Consider the following 21,795-nt stretch of genomic DNA (forward strand, 5'->3'; position numbering starts at 1 on the left):
CCATAGTTATTGCATTAGTTTCTTAGGGCTGCCATTGCGAAGTACCCCACACTGTGTGGCTTAAAACAACAGAAATGTATCTTCTCACAGTTGTTGAGGATAGGAGTCAAAAATCAAAATGTCAGCAGGATCATGCTCTCTCCAGAGTCTCTAGGGGAGAATGATTCCTTGCCCCTTCTAGCTTCTGGTGGCTCTTGCCATTCCTAGGCTTGTGACGACATAACTCCATTCTCTGCCTGTGTCTCCACATGGCCTTCTTTCCTCAGTGTCTGTGTGTCTTCATATGTGGCCTTCCCTGGGTGTCTGTGTGTTCTTTTCATTTATAAGACGCCAGTCATTGGGTTCAGCACCCATCCTAATCCAATATGACTGCATTTTAACTATTTTCAATCTGTAGGGTCACGTTCTGTGTTTCTGGATGAACATGATTTTGTAGGCGGCATAGTATTCACTCTGCTACGGCTATAAAATGGTAGTGTGAGGATTTGAACCTAACACCATTTCAATAATTTTTCATTCTGAAGTTATAACCTCAGCTATTAAGTTAAATTAACAGTTAACAGTGGTGTCAAACTTTAGAGTTCTTTTGAGAAAAGATGATATGCGAGCATCAGTGGAAAGGAGAGCTAAATACCTACCTTTTAGGAGTTTTGTGTATGTCATAGTTTCTGACTAATATCCTAAATATAATGTTACTGTTGAATTTAAGGGCATTTGATACATATTTTATTACTAGAAATTTAAGATGTGTTTCTACAGATATCATTGGTTGAACAAGGAGAATCACATCCAAAGTTTCCGTTTCTTTGATTAACATCTTTGCATACCAGGCCTGTAACTCAGGGTTTTTCCCAAAGCTTGTCTAAAGCATGTTTCCTCCATCAGGGAAGAACATAATTCTATGGTCTAATCCATTTGGGAAACGCCAACCCAAACCAGGTAAGACAGATTTCTTTATTGCAGTAAATACTTGCTTGTTAGCATTGTTTTTATTTATTAGAGTGTCCTGTGAATTTCTAAGAGAGAGGTATTATGAAGCTTTTTCCACACTGATTGAGCATTTTCAGAAACTAATCTGTGCTACACACTTCGGCACACTTACTTTGGGTATTTGCTCACTTATCTATGTGCAGATAAGTTCTCTTTTTCTGGAGGTAAATCTGTGAAGACACTTCTCTTGGGTTTTAGAAATTGGTTCTGGGGAGGCCGAGATGGGCGGATCACGAGGTCAGGAGATCGAGACCATCCTGGCGAACACAGTGAAACCCCGTCTCTACTAAGAAATACAAAAAATAGCCGGGCGAGATGGCGGGCGCCTGTAGTCCCAGCTACTCGGGAGGCTGAGGCCGGAGAATGGCGTGAACCCAGGAGGCGGAGCTTGCAGTGAGCAGAGATCCGGCCACTGCACTCCAGCCTGGGCTACAGAGCGAGACTCCGTCTCAAAAAAAAAAAAAAAAAAAAAAAAATTGGTTCTGAACCCCTCTGAAATGGATGAGATTCCTAATAGAAGAGGAGACACTGTTGGGTTGCACCAAGGCTCTACTAATTTACTCATTTACTCATTCATTTATGCACTCACTTATTTCTCAAAGACACATGGAGCCCAGGGAAATAACTATAAAAATGATTGAGAAATAGATTTCTCTTCATTAAGTTATCCAGATAATAGACATCAATCATTATTTCTCACAGTAATTTTAATGAATGGAAACAACCTATTACGGACTGAATTGTATCCCTCTCAAATTCATATGTCCGAGTCCTATCCTCAATTACCTTAGCATGTGACTGTATTTGGAGATAGTGTTCACATTAAAGACATAATTAAGGTTAAATAAAGAAGGGTCCCTAATCCAATAAATCTAGTGCCCTTATAAGTAGAGGGAGAGACACCAGGGATGCATGTGCACAGATAAAAGGCCATGTGAGGACACAGCAAGAAGGTGACCACAACAAGGCTAAGTAAGAGAGAGGCCTTGGGACAAATCAAACCTGTTGACACCTAGACCTGGGATTTCTAGCCTCCAGAACTGGGAGAGAATAATAATTTCTGTTATTTAAGCCACCCCATCTGTGGTATTTTGTAATGACAATTGGAGCAAATTAAGGCACTGCTATTAATTGTTCATTAGGTCCTTGCCTTCAAGAGCTTTCCTCAGCTAGTTCTAATGTCTACTGAAACTTTATAATTCCTTTATTTGTATTTTAGAAGAATTTTATTAGAACCAACTAGATTGTAAACCTCTTGAGAACAAGGCATTTGTCCATTGTATCACTGCATTTCCTCACTGACTCACAGAAAGGCATCTGTGATGCTATCATCTATATTTCTACTTCCTCTGTATATTAATAATTGAGGGATGACCTAATACATCTCTTGGAAAGAGCAAGAAATAAGAAAAAGAGAACTACAAAGTGTTAAGCCCATAGTTAAGATGCTTCACGTGTCTTCTTATTTAATACTTTTCTTCTACTGTGAGATAAATACCTTTATCCCCATTTTGCAGATGAAGAAACAGAGTTCAGAGAGGTTAAGTGATTTGCCCAAGATCATAAAATCATAAAATGTCATCAATTGCTTAATTATAGGAAAGAGGAAATCTGGCTATACAGCAGAACTTATGAAAAACAACTAAAACTTTTAGTGGACTACATGTTTATTTCAGTGACATCCTTATAAGTGATACGGCCATCAAAAAGTTAGAGCAATGTTAAGTTATGCAAATAAAAATAATGACTATACTGCGTTACTGGGCATTCACTAAGTGTCAGGCACTGTTCTTGGTTACACATATTCTTGATACATATTCTGGAAGGCTAGTGAAAAAAAACTTAAGTGTGTTCAAAGGCAGATGATCAGTCTTTAAAATGAGGCTATACTGGTTGGATAAACTGTGAAGATTTACTATGGAGAAGATTGAAAAGAACGTGATAGCTGTGTCAAATATTTGAAAGGTTTTCAGTAAGAAGAGGGAGTTAGATGTAGCAATGGAATTCAGAGGAAGTGAACCTACCACTACTGAAAGTATTAAAATAGATGTGTCCACGTAGAAGCAACTCCTGCATTTTATGGGAAATCAACTAAAGTCTTAAGTTCCTTACACTTGAAGATTTTAAGATTAATAAGTATCATCATCCTAGTCATCTTCTTCTCCATTAACAAAGTTAGGCTTGGAGGAAAAAACATGAGTGCTGACTTCCTTCTGGAGCTATTCTGAACAGCGAAATAAACTATCATCAAGGTGAACAGACAACCTAAAGAATAAGAGAAAATTTTTGCAATCCATCCTCCTGACAAAGGTCAGATATATCCAGAATCTACAAGGAACTTAAATAAATTTACAAGAAAAACAACAAACAACCCCATTAAAAAGTGGGCAAAGGATATGAATAGACACTTCTCAAAAGAAGACATTTATTCAGGCAACAAACATATGAAACAAAGCTCAATATCACTTATCACTAAATAAATGCAAATCAAAATCCCACTGAGATACCATTCATGCCAGTCAGAATGGCTATCATTAAAAGTCAAGAAACAAATGCTGGTGAGGCTGTGAAGAAATAGAAACACTTTTACACTGTTGGTGGGAATGCAAATTAGTTCAGCCATTGTGGAAGACAGTATGGCGAGTCCTGAAAGACCTAGAACCAGAAATACCATTTGACCCAGCAATCCCATCACTGGATATATGCCCAAAGGAATATAAATCATTATACTGTAAAGATACATGCACATGTATGCTCATTGCAGCACTATTCACAATAGCAAATACATGGAATCAACCCAAATGCCTGTCAACGATAGACTGGATAAAGAAAATGTAGTACCTATACACCATGGAACACTATTCAGCCATAAAAAAGAATGAGATCATGTCCTTTGCAGGGACATGGATGGAGCTGGAAGCCATTGTTCTCAGCAAACTAACACAGGAACAGAAAAACACCAAGTTCCCACTTATAAATGAGAGCTGAACAATGAGTACACACGGACACAGGGAGAGGAACAACACACACTGGGGCCTGTGGTGGAGCGCAGGGAGAGCATCAGGACAAATAGCTAATGCACGTGAGGCTTAATACCTAGGTGATGGGTTGATAGGTGCAGCAAACCACCGTGACACATGTTTACCTAGGTAACAAACCTCCACATCCAGCACATGTACTCCAGAACTTTAAATTAAATTAAGTTAAAAAAAAATAGCCTAGGAGAGAAACATATCAATTATCTCATCATCTTTGCTCAGGAGTCTTGACTAGGAAATTGTTGTTCAATTTGAACCCTTTTCTATATTGATTCTTTTATAATTATATCAAGAAAATTCAGTCTCCAGGTTTCAAAGCTGATAGCATTACCTATTTTGAAAGGATTGCCTATTTATTTTTGCCTCTATCAGCAAGAGAAGCTCATCCTTAATGCCTATCATTGGGCTAAGCATTAGCAGAAGCTTCTTAAATACAATAGGATATGGTTGAGTGTTTTTCTTATCTGGGATCAGTGTTTCTTGAGAAGTAGCTACAGAGATACTCTGAACTACATGTGAGTGAGTATGATGATAGTGAGCATCATTAGAGGAATTAGAGTAGATAACCCATGTGCAAGCACCAGAGAGCAGTTATGTGATGTGATGGGGCTACCTAGAGCCAAAAATGACAAATGAAAGAGTTACCGTGTTGTGGGGCATCTTGATACACTGCAGAACAGTCCTAGTGAGGACGAGTCAAGAAAGACACTGCATTGATGAGTACAATGTACCCAGAAAATCTAGGCTGTTGGAGGATGTGTGTGTCTGTGTGTGTGTGTATCAAAAGCATCCAAAAAAATCACATTGTTGTGGCTGTGAACACTTAACTAGTAAATAAGAAAGACACGGTGGCAGGGAGGAAAAAGAAAATGTATCCACAGGGTGTTCCATTCTGCCGTTCAGAACATTGTGGTTGCTCAAATAATATTAATGCTCTATGATGAAGATGGTAGCGAGGATGATGATGATTAATGCAACCCATGCAAAATAGGGCTGAGGAGGATGACACAGGCGAGGGACCAGAAGAGGGAGGATGACTCATGGGTGAGGGGTACCTGGGGATAGAGCGAGGTGCTGTGCACGTTGGCGGGTGTGAGGGGAGCGGCCGGGGCACGCGTGGCTCGGACTCGGGGAGTGGGCGGGTGGGTGCCCGTGGGCGGAGCGGCTCCGGGACTGAGTGGCTGGCAGCTATGTCTGCGAGAGCAACGGCATCACCCTGGATGGAAGCCTCCGAGACTCCGCCTAACTGACACCCAAACTCTCCCTCTCCCTCCCGCAACCCCAAACTGGAGGCAGCAGAGCCTGGGAGCAGCCTCCGCGGCGGCAGCGGCCGCCACAGCCCCAGCCCCAGCCCCAGCCCCAGCCCCGCCCCCGCCCCGCGCCCCGCCTGAGACGCCCGGATCGGCGGAGCCTGGCGCGAGCCCTCACCCCCTCGCCGCGCCCGCCGCGCCTCCGCCTGCCCGCCCCCGCCGGCCGAGGCTGGGCTGCGGGAGGCGGCCGGGCGGCCCCGAGCCTCGCTAGGGCGACCAAAACAAAGGCAGCATCCGGGGCTGGGTGGATGCAAACAACCATGAAAGACTGGGTTCTCGCTCTCCCCGGCTCTGCTGCTGCCGCCGCCGCCGCCGCCACCGCCGCTGCTCCTCCTCCTCCTGCCGCCGCCGCGAGGGCTCCGCTGTGAGGGGAAAGCAGGGGCGCAGCTGCTGGGCGTGCATCCGAAAGGTGAGAGCCAGAGAGCGAGCGGAGGGGGCGGGCAGGCCACGAAAATGTCCTCGGCCGTGGGGCCCCGCGGTCCTCGCCCACCCACGGTGCCTCCCCCCATGCAAGAGCTGCCCGACCTGAGCCACCTGACCGAGGAGGAGAGGAACATTATCATGGCAGTGATGGACCGGCAGAAGGAAGAGGAGGAAAAAGAAGAAGCCATGCTCAAGTAAGCCAGCCCCAGCCGCGCCATCCGTGCCTCCGTGCCTCCATCCGTCCATTCACCACTCACTCCCCTAGTCCTCGCGGCTGAGTGTGGGGAAGGGGCGGCCAGGGTGCTGGGTGCGGACGGAGGCGCCCGCCAGGGGCGTGGGGCTTGAGCAGGGAAGAGGTCAGGGGACTGGAGGAGGGAGGGGATATGCCACAGATCCAGGAACCCAAAGACAGGGGGAGGATGGCTTGAGACTGGGGTGCAGAGGAGGAATGGGTGGACAGGGGCCACGCTCGTGGTGGGAGGTGCAGAAGCTGAGAGGTGCTGATCCCACCCAAGTGGAAGGTCCCTGGGCTGGGAGCAGGTTAGGGGGCAGGGGATGAGTAGAAACAAGGGGAGGCAGGATGAAGAGGTGCTGAGGACAGCTCCTCTTCTTTTCTTGGAGTTGTTTAGCTGGTCGGGGTTACCCCAGTGAAGGTTGCCTATATTTATATAATAAAAATGCTTATTTTTATTGTTAATTTGAGTAATCATTCATCTCACAGATCAAGGTTGGGTCTTTTTCTGGGCAGTTGCCATCTTTGGTAACCTGCCTCTCCAGCTTCTCTTTAACCTTTTATTCAGAGTCTTCTACACAGCATACCTGTGTGAAGACAGATTCTCTTCCCCACATGTAATGCCATTGGCAATACAAAGTTTTTAATCATGGGAGAAGCTGCCAGGGGGACTCTGGCCTGAATAACATAGAGGTTCCTCTTTACTGCTTTCCAAGAGACCTCTGGGGCCTGTTCAGTTCCTAGAGGAAACAGTCCAATAAGGGATTGGAAATTTGCACTCCTCCTCACTTCTTTAGAGCACATCAACCCTTCAAGGGATCTCTGTCTGATGCCCCATTTTCCTGGGGATAGAGAGAAGATGGGGCTCCTTGCTGGTGGTGCAGGAGTGTGTGACACTGTCTATGCTGCTACTTGCCTCAGACAAAACTGCTTACAAGGGACTGGCAGAGAGATGGGGCTTTCCTTGCTTAGCATCACCCATAGAGTGGAGGAGAAGGAGGCTTCAACCGTGCCTTCTCTTGGGAAGTCTTCATGTATTCAGGAAAGTTTTCACTCTGAAGCAGGGGAATTTAGGGGCCCTGACTGTGAGTGACTCCTTGGTGTCCCCTGCTTAGGCTGGAAGGTGTATCTGGGGTCAGGGAATTGGCATGAAGAGCCAAAGGGAACCTGTTGCATCTGGAGTTAGCTGATAGTGAAAGGGGGGTGGGGAGGGAGCAGGTGTGAAACCCAGACACAGAGCACACTCAGCATGACCTCTCCCCCACCCCCTAGAAGTGCCTCCTGGAGAGAAGACGCTGCCGAGGAAGATTTCTTCCGCTTCCCCTCAGTGTAGCAGTGCCTCATAGGAGAGGAATGGAGGGAGGTTGCATTCACAGACTGTTGGCTCCCCAACCAGGGCAACTGACACTCAGATATGGGAGGGGGATATTGAGGGAGAGATGTGGCTGTTAGGTCACAGCAAAATAGTAGAAATCCAGTCATTCCTGTCCTTTCATTGTAGATTCAGAAAAGGGCCATTAACTCCGAAGGCCAGAGCTGGCCTGGTTCTATAAAGAGCAGCAGGTTTCTGAATTCCCTGCTCCTTCTCATCCAAAAACCAAATACTTTAAGCCTGCCGGCTTGAGGGAGGCAATACCCTCGTTAATCTGCTGCCTGTCCCTAGTGGAAGAATGACGTCCCTGATGCTGCAGGCTTCCCCTCTTCTGAGACTGGAAGTAATGGATGGTGTCTAATGGTGCTGCTGTCTGTCTGTCTGGTTGTCAGTCCATCTGTCCTCACTGGTTGCAGCCTTTGCCACCTGTCCTGAACACCTTTTATGCTTGTCAGGATTTACAGGTTTGCTGCTGTTCCTTTTGCTGTTTGCTGCAGACAGCAGGTGGATGGAGGCCTCCAGTAGCTAGTGGAAAATATGGGCTGCTGCTTGCCAGAGTCCGGATAGGAAGGGGAAGGCACAGTGCAAGTAGTGGCCATCACACCTCTTCACTGGCTGTCTCAAGCGTGGTGGAGAGTGAGGGATTTTAAGTGGGAGTGGGTGAGTTTTAGGACAGAATTCCAAATCTGCCAACTGCCAAAGGACAGCAATTATAGATTGTATGGGCTTATGTGGGCAAATACAAATTAGGAGCACTGTCCAACTGCTCGTGTCTAACACATCTTTTCCACTGCTTTTCCTGTGACTGCTTTCTACTGGCTTGCATATATTGTTCCTTTATTGCATGGATTCACAAAATATCACAGTATGTGATGCTGTTATACAACAGCTCTCTGTAATCCTGGACCTCTGTATTAACTTTATCAGTCAGCCTCCTCTGCTAATGTCTTGGCCTTTTGTTCAGTGACAGATTGGTGAGTGTTTTGGAATCCCAGTTTGCTGCCATGTAAGCATGTCATATTGTCTGCAATTAGTGGAAAAGTGCTGTACTTTTTTTTTATAGGGGACACTTTATGTCTTAAAAACTGGGGATAATGGGAACTATACAGATGACACATATATATGAGGACATAATGACACATAGTCATAGATGGTTGCCTTTTTAAAACTTTGTGTTAAAATAGATTGGAAAACAGGATTCTTTTAACAGAGCTTTAAAATATTGTTACATCAGAGAAAAGTTTTTGTGGTAATTATTGGTGATCATAATCACATATCTGAGAAATTACTTTCACAAAAGGCACTACAAAGCTTAGTTCTGGCAATACAGCAATTAGACTTAAAATTCACTTGTGTTATCAGTGCAGAACTATCTCCTTAATCTACCTACTATGCATGCTGTCTCTCTTCACAGTGTATACAAATAGGCACCGAGAGAAAATAGAAAATGATGGATGAATCTGTAAAACCAACATTAGAAAATATCAATTAAAATGTATTTGTAAGTTTCATTGGCCTTGATTGTAAATTACTAGTTGAATTTGGTTTTGAGAATGTCTTTAAATATGTATAAATGGAAAAAAAATCAAGCTACTTTCAAGTCAAGATTTTAGAAAAATTTTATTTGAAATTGAAAGTACTTTATCATAAAAAGATTTCATTTTGTTGGTAAAGTACACTAATTTTAAGTTCCATGGCCATATAACTGGAAATAGTTGGCTCCCACAAATTATGTTTAATGATTGACTTAATTATCTGCAAATTAAATTAGAGGTCTTTTCTTAATAGTGTTTTGGATGTGAGTGTGTGCATGCATGTGTACACACACGTATATTCTGAAGGCTTTCTGAAACCTAACTTTCTCAATGAATACTCCTTCAATTAACTGTTACTAGACATCATGAGCCAATATATTGCATAGGCTGAAAACTGCATTATCTGGGACCTAAATCAGAGAAGAGCTCATTAGATCTAGAATCTTACTCCTTTTTGTAAAAAAAAAAAAAAGAAAAAAAAAAGCAAAAAAAAGTTTCATAGAGAAAGCAGCTACTGAATAGTAAGAGAAGAGAAAAAATGTAGAGAGTTAAGGCGATGATTTGAGGATGAGAATTGAGTACCATATTGGAATATAATGTAAATAGCTAACATTTATTGAACATTAACCTCACACTAGCTCTTATTCTAAGTTATTTAATCTAATGCCAAATAGTTAAACTGTGCTCAAGTTTATTATAAGTATAAATATTTGGATTCTCACAATAGCCTGTGCAGAAGGTAAACTAAATGATATAATTCTCACATCCTCACACTACACTCAGAGAAGTTCAGTAATATCCTAAACTGACTCACATAAACATGGTCCAATCAGGATCCAAAATCAGACCTTTTGGTCTAAATCCAAGTATTTGCCTGTACACTACACTGTCTTCCTACCAAGAAGAAGCGTCTATTTCATTTATCTTTTCTTTAAATGAATTTATAGTCTTTTCTCAGTTGCAGAGAAGTGGCTTGGCAAAAGATTAGGCTGATTCAGATCAACTGCTTCAGATCATAACAGAGCCTGGGGCTTCACCTATACTCTTTCATAGAGTGCTAGAAGATAATGAAAAATGTCGCAATATAGTGGAAAGACCATTAACTTTGTATCCAAGTGTTTTTAGGTTCTAGTTCTAGTTCTGCCACTTACTGTGCAAACGTGGACAAGTAAATTAAATTGAGATTGTGTGAAGTTTCATTCTTTCCTACAAATCCTTAAATCCATGGTATGAATTGATTTATAAAGAGTATTGACTTTGGGCTTCTCCTTCTCTTCTTAACAGGTAACCTAGCATTTGCTTTCTAATCATCCATAATTACTACTTTTTTCCTGCAAAGGAGACAGAAAGTAGAATGAGAAGAATTCCTATAACTTCAGCTTTCCTCCTCCTTTTACTTACTTTACACAAATACAATATTGTGGCCTGAAATATATCCATAAGGCTCATTATGAGAGATCCCAGTTACCAACTGGGAGAAGAAGAAAAGTGGAAGGAAAATCTGGGAAACCTTGAGGGGGATGAGGATAGAATTCGCATGTGTGCAGGTATCATATTTTCATTATGGTTTGCAAAGATTTTAATACCTTACACCCCAAAATATGAAAAAGGCATTATTTAAGTAAATAGATTACTAAATTAGAAGGAGAATATGGAAACCAGTGTGGGCTGGATGTGCTACTGCTCACTTGACTAATAGGAGCATAATGTCTTTGGAATGTTATTTGCTCAACTTTTTAAAAGAGGAGAACAATTTGTGTAAGCTTGTGCAGTGAGCTTCCTGGAAAGATATCAAATACGAATTCCTAAAATCATATTATTATGCTCCCATACCTGTAATAAGCAGATGGATGAGGTTGCAGTACCGTGGATTATAAAGTCCATTGTATTGCATTTCATTTGTCCTCATGGACTGTTTTCTACTTTTATACATTGGGTCATGTGACATGAGTTGGGTATTTTAGAGCTAGTCCTGAGAGTCGAAGTAAATTTGCCCGAGGCACATGGCAGCTAGCATAATGAATCCAGAACCCATGTACACTGACATCCAACCTTTAATGTTCTTTTAAGTCTTTAAAAAAGTGCATTGAGTGGTGGGTATTATGTTTCCTTCATCTATTGGGAAGAAGACTAACATTTATTGTGTGCCTTCTACATGTTATGCATTTGGCTGGATGCTTTATGAATTTTACTCACCGAGGCTCACCTGTTGATGAGAAGTCTAGCCTGTGAATATTTATTAGTTTTCCAGTATTAGTGAAATTTCCCAGAACTAGCTCGGTACCTTCCTGACCCTTTGGTCATGACATTTGATTCTGGAGTCCAGAGAACAAAACTTAAAGGAGTAAAAGAGGAGCTTCATGTGACTAGTAACATGTTCCGCCCTTTTCTGAGGGTGGGCTCTCCAGAACTGTCTGGCCTCCCCTGTTCTGGCCCGTGGTGACTCTCTGACCTCATTTGTACCTGGAGTTTTCCTTATCTGCTTGCTGTTTTGCCCATGGGGTTCCCTAATACCATAGCATTTTCCCACCATTCCACCTAACCATGAGTTATCTTTGTTTGCCACTATTGTTCTGAATTTTACTTATTAAATAGACTATTTCTAACAAAGTGTTATATGATATTTAATTCAACAAGATCCTCATTTCAGGTATTAAAATTGGGTCAAGCATTAGGCTGTTGGGGTAGAATAAAGGCGAATCCTCTGCTTACAGCCCAATGTTGGCTGAGTTCCTATCATTTTATAATTGCCATATTCAGAAAAAGAGGTGAGTGTTGGATAGTTGGATAGAACACTGGACTACATTCTGGTCTTAACATGAGTTTTTATAGGTGTGAACATTGTCAAGATAATCCATCTAAGCATCAGATTTTATATGTAAAGTGGAATTTATAATGGCAGTCCTTCTAATTTGGGAAGCTTTAAAATGATAGTGGAGGCATTGTATCCTCCAAATTGCTGTTTCCAAGAAAGGAGCCATTATTATGCTTAGTCATTAAAACTGTACAAGAATACCAAGATTGTATCTTCCGGTAGTCTTTGAAGGTACTAGGGGGCTTGGGAAGATGAGCTCTTGGAGAACAGCCCATCTATCCTTTCATTCTAGCAATGCAGTGTTGCCAGGGTTGCAGCTCCCAGCGTGAGAATTTGACAAGGTGTTAAAAGGTAAAATGAGTTCAGGGCTTGGTCTGAGACTGTATTTACCTTCTTTCTTTTCTTTTTTTTTCCCTCTCATTAAATAGTTTGTACATGTTTTTAGCACAAAAAGGAATGTGGGCAAAATTGTAAAGTTTGAAAGATGTAAAAGGCAATCGTAATTAAAAAACGAGAAGAGAAGAGAAGAGAAATTAGCTTGGGGTAATTTCCTCATCTTTTACAGAAAAAAATTTGGAGAAATACAATGATAATTTTAGTGTCACTGGGTTTAATAAATCATTCATTTTCAGAATTAGCTGAATAAGGGGTCGTATATTTGTCAGGTAGTTTTCTTTCATGTAAACATACCAGTTTACCATTGAGTGATGTAATAAATTGCATGTGTTTAAGAACTTTTTAAGATTCTTTATTGGACCACTTATGTTTTCTGTATTTATATTCTGACATGCTTACATCGAGTTCATATACACTTATTTTGACTAGGTTACTTTTGTGTGGACAGCAAGAGGGAGATATTCAGCAGAGTTGATTTTAGATGTTTCTGCTTCTGTTGCAATATTGTGAAAACTTCCTGTTCATACGAATGCTTACTTAAAGGCAAAATAGAGCTGTTTAAAAGGAAGGTGACTGCACATTTTGATTTTCCTTTGTCTCTTTATACCAATTTCCTGCTATAATTATGTGTGGTAACCTCTTCTCTCAATTTTGAGTTTCAGCCCGGATGATAAATTATATTGTCTTCCTCTTTTTAAATCTTGCTTTCTCTGCCCCAAATTCTTCATTTATGACTTCAGAAAATCAAGTAATTAACAGTCTTAAAATATATCTCATCAATAAGTAATGCAAGCGAGTGGTAGATATAAAATCTTGGTCATTGTTTGGTAAATGGGGAACACTGTTTCTGAGAGTGAGATATTATCAGCCGGGCGCGGTGGCTCAAGCCTGTAATCCCAACACTTTGGGAGGCCGAAGCAGGTGGATCACTTGAGCTCAGGAGTTTGAGACCAGCCCAGCCAACATGGTAAAACTGCGTCTCTACTAAAAATACAAAAAAGTAGCCAGGTATGGTGGAGTACACCTGTAATCCCAGGTACTCAGGAGGCTGAGGCAGAATCACTCGAAACCAGGAGGCAGAGGCTGCAGTGAGCTGAGATCCTGCCACTGCAGTCTAGCCTGGGCAACTAGAGACTCTGTCTAAAAAAAAGCAAAAAAAAAAAAAAAAAAAGGGAAATAAGGTATTATCTTGTATGGAATCTCAACAGAATGACACTTTTTATGGCAAAGCTGAATTTAAAATTTCAAAACAGTTTTCAAATAATAGTGGTTATGAATTGCAACTTCATACAGGAATCTCTTTATGAGAATCCTCCTTTGAGCCTTGCAAAGAGCAGCCTGCAGTTTAGCGAAGACATCTTTAATGTGTGAGAATTTATTTAAATAGATTTTGGGATGTAATATTTTGATATTCCTCTGAGTTTAGATGGCAAAATAAGGTAATGTTACAGAAAGTAATTTCATGTTATTTGTAATATTTTGATAATTCCTCTGATGTTTAGATAGTAAAATAAGGTAATGCTATAGAAAGTAATTGCATGCGATTTGTTAGTAATCAATGCGCTTAATTATAATATTAGCTATTTTGAAGAAGCATAATGAATGAAAGATATTTTATGTAATACAGAAAATAATACCATACTAATTATTGATACATTATTTAGTATTTGTTTGTATTACCCATCATTATGCCAGGTAATTTAATTATGGTCTGGAAGATGCTAGTATATTTACGTAGAAAAGGTATGTGAATTGAAAACCAATTAAGATATCTGTACTGTCATATAAATGTCTTACACTACTTAGCTTCTTTTAATGGACTCTCATGCATAATATACACACTGACAAGTAGAAACTAATGTAGTAATATTGATGGAGTTTTGTTGCTGTATTTGCTAGACTTTGCATCATCTATTTGATTAGTTCACAACTTACATACCTACATATGGCTTTCTATACTTAAAGCAGTATTGCTTAATATTTGAAGACTATTCTTAATCTCAGGAATATATTTTAAAGTTGTAAGTTATTGGTGCACAAGCATTGTGTGCCACATTATTGTTTTTGTTGTTTAAACATAGCTTTTAACAAATGTAGCAAGAAACTCTTTGAGGCCGGGTGTGGTGGCTCATGCCTGTAATCCCAGCACTTTGGGGGGCTGAGGAGGGCGGATTACCTGAGGTCAGGAGTTTCATACCAGACTGGCCACATGGCGAAACCCCGTCTCTACTAAAACTAAAAAAATTAGCCAGCATGGTGATGCATGCCTGTAATTCCAGCTACTTGGGAGGCTGAGGCAGGAGAATCTCTTGAACCCAGGAGGCGGAGATTGCAGTAAGCCGAGATTGCACCGTTGCACTCCAGCCTGGGTGACAGAGCGAGACTCCCTCTCAAAACAAACAAACAAACAAACAAACAAAAAAACAGAAAGGAAAAGAAACTCTTTGATAGGATGTCTAGCTGTTTTGTTTTCAATTTATGTGGTTTTTATTCTGGAAAAAGCAGGCAGATTGTATATGAAGTACCTAGGGTATGTAAAAATCAATGTATTGGGTTTCTTTAACTATATGGTAGTATATATCCACATTTAGAGGTTCTATCGAGGTCAGAAAGATTACTTAGTGTGTTGGTAGAAAGAGACGAAAACAGAAGTAAAGTAACCAAATGGCTTTTCCTTTTATATTTCACACAGCTTAGCAGATTTATCTTCCTTGGCTATCTCTGTATTGCAATATATTGGAGCTTAAGTCTTCTTTCCTAACCCCTTTTTTTCTGGGAAAAAATGAAGACATTTTACATCCTAGTATCTGAAATAAAGGGATATTGAAATGAACAGTCTCATTTATTTTAGATATTAAAATTTTGGTAAGATCCAAAATCATAAAGAGATTGTACTTTTATATTATTCATGATCATGACAATTTTCATAAAATGTAATTTTGAAAAATAAAATACAGTAAAATCTTCTTATACTGAGAATGGATATTTCAATTTACAACTGTCTATGTACCCTAGGTCAAATCTAGCCACTTAATATATAGCAACCTGGAGTAAAAACTTGATGCTATTCTGAAAAAGATATTATGGTCTAAGTATCATGCCAGACACAAGCATTAGAAAAGGATTTTATGGTATTTAGAGCTCCAAAAGCCTAAGCTCTAGCAGTCACTATTGGGTGCAACTATGACTGATAAACAGTCAAGGGGCTATCTAGTCCCTGACTTCCATAAATGCAGCATAGTTAAAGGCTGTAGGAGGTCCACATGCAATATACCAGGCCACAAGAAGATAAACATGGTACCAGGCCACAAGAAGCAGATACTTTTGCTGGTAAGGTTGTGCAAATTTTTAAAAATATGACATACTCACTTTGGGAAAAGACTAAATACTCAAGAACACAAAATAGTGCAAATTGAGTGGTGGTTATGATAAGAGGTGAAGAAACTTTTGAAGCTCCCTCTTGCCCTTGCTTCTATAATTCCATATCCTTTTGATTTGCCTTCAGTGTTTCTAAATGCTTCTATTTTATCTTCTCTCGAATCTCAAATGTTGGCATTCTCATGGGGTCCTATTCTCCATATTCTCCCATTTTATATGCAGTTCCTTGTGAATCTCCAACAATGGCTCCAACCATATATATGTCAATGATCCCCAGATCTATATTACTGCATTAGAATTTTCTACTAAATTCTGGATTCATGTCCTTAACCACCTGTTAAATTTCTCTACCTGAGTGTCCTGTAGGCACTTCAACTTTATTGTGTCCTGTTATAAATTTCTTGACTTTCTGCCTGAAAGCAGTGTCTCTGTATTTCTTGTCTGTGCAAGTAGCATCACCACTGCAACTCCTCATTTCAACTATCATCAAATCCTACAGATTTAATCTTTTGGAATATTTTAAATGTCTATCTTATTTTCCAATCCCATTGTCATTACCTTAATGTAGGCTCTCTTCAGTACTTATCTGGATGCCTGAAGGAACCTCCTCATTCATTTTTCTACCACTAATCAGAATTCCTCCAATCTGATCTGATCTCCACATTGCTGCCAGATAAATATTTCTAAAATTCGTCTGATCATGTCTCTCCCATAAAACCTGCTTGCTTTCAGAGTAAAGTTTAAACTTCGTAATCTGGATCCTACTTGCTATTTCTGTTCTCTGGTCTGTGAATGCATTCCTGCCATAGTCTTGCTGAACTAGTTCTGAAGGGTAATTGCTACTTCACAACATGGTGACCCAACTCATACTTTTCTGTCCATCAGAAATATCGTTTTAAATCTGACTAAGTTGTACCTAGCCTTTTTAATTAGCTCAAGTGACACCTTATTTGTTATATCTTCCCAGACTTTCCAAATAGATTTTGGTATTTGTCTTAACCTCTTTTGATTGTTTTATTTGATTTTTGTCATAACCTCTTTCTCTTAACGGTTTCCTCTCAGTACAGCATAAATTCTGGAAAGGAGGATCATTCTTATTTGAATCCCTCATATAAGCGTATTGCCTGGCATAGAATAGGTGACCATTTTTTAAAACTGTGTATATGGATGAATGAATGAATAGATTCAGGGGATGTGGACTGGAGGAGTCACCCAGGGCTGCTAAGGGTATAAGTAGGAGGATAGAGTGGGATGGTTATTCTAACCACGGGAATTCAGTCAGCAAATTTTGAAAACAAGCAGTGAGTTGAGTGCTTTTGGTTATTGAGAGAACCAGGTTGACTAGAGCTTATGAGGAAAATATATTGGACACTAGACATTATAAGATAAAATTAATGTATAATTTTTGATGGCCTGTTGTATCTTGATTTATCATTCTTAGGTTTTTGAAAGATGGCATTCCTAAAGTATTTGAATATAAGGAGGATGTAAATAATATATTTTAAAAAGTAGTCCTCTAGACGGACATGCTTAATGGAAACATTTTCTTGAAACAAAACATCACTAACTTCCATGACAATGTATCACACAGTACTGTTAGTTTTCTGATTTGATATTTAGAACTAGATCAGTAGTGTTTCCAGAAAGCATTCTACTGATTATATTTTTAATGAAAGGATACCTCAGTTAGGTCATCTTCTAGACTTAAAATCCTTGAAGGCAGGTATCTTATATTAATCATCTTTTCATTTTCATTGCCTAATTCTGTAACCCATACGTAATGGGCCTCCAGCAAGTGCTGTTGAACTAAGTTGTATAGCCTGTGTGCCCAGGACACAACAGCACTGACTTTTGCATTTCAGAATTAGGCTGAGTTGAGGTGTGAGTGGGAACTCAGTGTCTATGTCATCCAACACTGGTAAATTCTCAGCTCACCTGCAAATACCTGTACCTAGAGCAGCATCACTAATACATATCAGATGTCTCAGAACCTTTCTGAACATAGTGGTCCAGGCCATCAACTAATAAGAGTTGGCAGGAAAGATGGCAATAAACATTTAAGCCACTGAGGATTTATTTCTACTCTAAGAAGAGAAAACTGAGGCCAGAGACTCAGGATTTCGTTTTTAATTAGTGAGAGAGCTAGGGATAGGACTCCAGGTCTTCTGTGTCCTAGTACAGTGGTTTTTTCCCACCGTCACCCTTTTGACACTTGGTTTCCTTTTAACTACCAACACATTCGAACATTTAATTTTTTTTTCATTTCTGGTTTTATTTGCTTGCTCTTTAAGATACTATTTGTTATAGAAAACTCCATGAGAACTTATAATTACTTTGTTCATTTTGAATTTGGTTTTATTAAGTAAATAATATATAAGTAAATTGTTGCCGGGTTATATAAGTACATTAGTGCCAGGGACTAAGAAATATTTTATTTAAAGATTCCCTTTGGAATTGTATTTGTTGAAATTTTATTTAAGCTATATCAACATTTCTTGATTGTGATAATTTTATTTTTAATTTTAAATTTTTCCCTGAAAAGTACATTTTTACTAGCAGTAATTTATTTATGATTCCAAATAACTTTTCCTATTATGCTTTTGAATTATGTATATATTAAAATATATTTTTTTAATATATATATATATAAAAAATATATTTTTTTACTTTTAAAAGCCAGTTGATTTTTGCTCACAACGAAGAAGAGCTTTCTTTGGTTCCTCTTCACTTGGAGGTTTGACTTCAATTAGACTGTGGGTCAATAACTCAAGGAAAGTTAGTGGGATGAGGCATGAATGACTACTCATATATATATCTAAGAACTTGTATTTGTATACACGCACACACACACACACACACACACACACATATATATATACTCTCATCTCACCTGTGCCTCCATACATATAATCTCTCACACCCATGTTCCTGAAGTCTTGAAACATTCTTCCTATAAAGTCTTAAGGAAGTTAATTCTATCTAATTTACCAGAATTTGTATATTTGTATGATCTAGACATGCCTTGCAGTACCTTCTGCACCCACAGCCCTTTCTATGGATTTTATGCCAGTGGCTATTCTGGAAGAAGCAGCCCTACATCCATATGATCCCAACATGGCTATAGCTAACTGGACTAATGGTGGACAGTTGACCCAAGACCAGGTGATTTATTGACTGGTCAAATACTAATGAGAGTGTCTTTCAAATTAATTTTTAAATAGAAAATAATCAGAGGGCCAAAGAAAATGAATGATCCACATTCGTTTGTTCTTGAAGCAAAAATGGATTGAGCACTACTCATGATATACTAGGTGTGGTACTAGAATTAATAGCCTTTTGTAGAAGGAAGTAAATTTTCTTGAATAATCATCCATGTAAAATTAAAATCTATGATAAAGGCAGCACAGAACATTGTGTAATATTTTGATAAAACAATGCCTATCAGGAATGTTGACTAAGATCAGGTTATCCAGGTGTACTTCCCATGGAAATGACAAGTGAGGGCTGAGCTAAGATCTGAGAATGAATAGGAGTTAAGCAGGCAAATAGGGGTGAAGTACCCTCTAAAAGGAAAGAATGAGAGCCACTGATGGAAGGGGGAGTGGTGAGCCTGAAGGACTGGAAGGAAGCCAGTCTTGTGGAAGAGGAAAAAGTCTGCAAAAGGCAGGAGGTGTGTGGTTTGAGAAGAATTTGGAGAGGTAGGCAGAAACTAGACATGGTAGGGTCCACTAGGTCATGTTATAGAGCTTTTTCTTTAAGAGCCAAAGGGTTTTGAAGAGAGATATGATATAATCTTATTAGAATTTTTAAAAGATCATTCTGGCTGAAGTATCAAGAATAGATTAGATGAAGTCCTGGGGCATGTATGTGTAGAGACCAGCTGGGAGGCTATTGTAGAAGTCCAGGTGGCAGATATTAGAAGCAAAAACTTCGGTGGTGATGGCAAAATGTTAATATTTCAGAGAGATTTGGGAAGCAAAAGCCACAACTGTTGTTATTGTTGTTTTAATTGATTGAATATGGGTTGATGTCAGACTTGTGCCACCAAGTTTTGGGAGTATCTGGAGTGATAGAAGAGAGATCCCAAATTCAGTCCTGGTTATTTGGCTTTGTGGTAACTTAGAGAAATCCAAGAGAGATATTAAGTAGGTTAAAGGTCAGGAACTCAGAAGAGAGTGTGGGCTAGAAATGTAAATTTATGAGTCATGTGTACACAGATCGCCATGAAGCTATGAGTGAGGCTGAGTGATTAAATTCAGACAAGAAGAAAGTCTAAGGATAAGCTTTAATGAAGTTTCGCTTTTAAAAATTGATAGAGGACAATAGCCCTGCAAAAGCATTAAAGAAGAAATGGCCAGAGATATAGGATAAAAACCAGGAGAGCCTTGTTTCATCAAATCAAAAGGAAGAGAGTATTTTAAGGAGGCTAAGGCACACTCACTATGATAGCTAAAATTAAATGAACAAACAAAGAATACTGGAATCTCCTAATGTTGACGAAGATAATGAACAACTAAAAGTCTTATATATTGTTTGTGGGCATGATAGAGCCACTTTAGAAAACTCTGGCAGTTTCTTAAAGAGTTTAGCGTGCATCTACACTATGACATAGGAATTCCATTCCTAGATATTCATGTAAGAAAAATGAGAACATACACTCACAAAAAGACTTATATGAGAATGTTCATAACCTTATTGTTAATGACCCTAAAATGGAAATAGCTCAGATGTCCATCAGCAGAATGAATTTAAAAGCTGTGAAATACTCACACAGTGAAAAATTTACTATTCCACAATAAACAGGAATAAAACATTGATACATAAACAACATGGATGAATCTCAAAAACATTATGGTAGATAGGAAAAGCCAGACACAAGTCAGGTAGCCTGCATGATTGATTCCATTCATATGAAGCTCCAGAATAGGGAAAACTAATCTATGGTGGTGGATATCAGATTGGTAGGCTCCTCTCTGGTGGCAAGGGTGAAGGACTGGCTGGAAAGGGGCAGGAGGTGACTTTCTGGAGGGACGTAAATATCTTAAATATTGATAGAGGTGTGTATTATACATATGTATGCATTTGTCAAAACTGGCCAAACTGTTTACTTACTATGTGTGCATTTCACTGTATTTAAATTTTACGTGAATCATTTTTTTCAAAAAGGGAATTCTGCAGAGACATCAAATAGGATGAGAACTAAGAAAGAGCTATTGTATTCAGAAACAAGGGGATCACTGGTAACTTCAGGAAAAACTTTTTATGGGCCCACAGCTAGATTGGAATGGGTAGGATGGGAGAAAGATGAATAAAAACATATAGTTATGACATGTAAACCTTTCAAGGAGCTTGGCTAAGAAGGGGAAAGAAGCATGAGGAGATAGCTAGAGGAGAATGAGGAGTTCACTTTGGGTTTCTTTAAGATATAATTTAAATGGATAAAGTTAAGAATGTTTAGAAATCAAAGAAGGAGAGAATGCAGTGGAGGAGGTGGTTTGAATAAAAGGGAGAGTGTATTTTATGACTGGAAAGAAAAGATGAGGGACCTTCTGGCTGTTTCTATTTTTTTCTGTAAGTAGGAGTTGGTTCATCTCTTGAGAGTGAGGGGAGTTTGAGATTTGAGGATAAAGAAAAACGTCTGAAATAGGTGAGTTGGGGAGCAAGAATGTGGGTTTATCAGCAAGACAATTGATTACTGATTTACAGATGAAGCCATGCTGGGTCATGTACAAGATGAGTCAACAGAAAGGGAGAGACTGACAAAAACACATAGATAAGAGAGGCTTTTTGGGCCATGGGACACCAAGAGAAGAGTCTTTGATATGACCTCTGAAGCTGAATCATTGTGAAGCCTGGGTCAACAATTCCCTATGTATGTGATCTTTCTTTTTTTTTCTTGAACTGTTGTTTTAAGTTCTGGAGTACATGTGCAGGATATGCAGATTTGTTATAGGTAATTGGTGGTTTGCTGCACTCAGATCAACCAACCTCCTAGATGTTAAACTCAGCATATTTTAGCTATTCTTCCTGATGCTCTCCCTCCCCTGCCCCCCGACAGTCCCCAGTGTGTTGTTTCTCTCCGTGTGTCCATGTTTTCTCATTGTTCAGCTCCCACTTATAAGTGAAAACATGTGGTATTTGGTTTCCTGTTCCTGTGTGTGTTTGCTGAGGATAATGACTTCCAGCTCCATCCATTTCCCTGCAAAGGACAGGATTTCATTCCTTTTTATAACTGCATAGTATTCTGTGGCGTATATGTTTCACATTTCCTTTATCCAGTCTATCACTGGTGGCCACTTGGGTTGA

General features: G+C 39.6%; 1 protein-coding gene across 7 annotated transcripts in view; it reads left to right on the forward strand.

The window, feature by feature from the left end:
• The first annotated feature begins 5,468 nt into the window (after positions 1-5,468).
• The window catches only part of RIMS1 (regulating synaptic membrane exocytosis 1), a 491,301-nt gene continuing 474,974 nt past the window's right edge, over positions 5,469-21,795 (forward strand). For 6 of the 7 annotated variants that reach the window (XM_025382126.1, XM_025382128.1, XM_025382129.1 and 3 more), the window contains exon 1: positions 5,792-5,955. In XM_025382126.1, the coding sequence (XP_025237911.1) occupies positions 5,792-5,955 (164 nt within the window). Of the gene's footprint in view, positions 5,956-21,795 lie in introns of all 7 variants that reach the window. The other variant, XM_025382124.1, reaches the window with a different exon arrangement.

This window comes from Theropithecus gelada, chromosome 4 (genome assembly GCF_003255815.1).
Source record: "Theropithecus gelada isolate Dixy chromosome 4, Tgel_1.0, whole genome shotgun sequence".
Taxonomy (NCBI): Eukaryota; Metazoa; Chordata; class Mammalia; order Primates; family Cercopithecidae; genus Theropithecus; species Theropithecus gelada.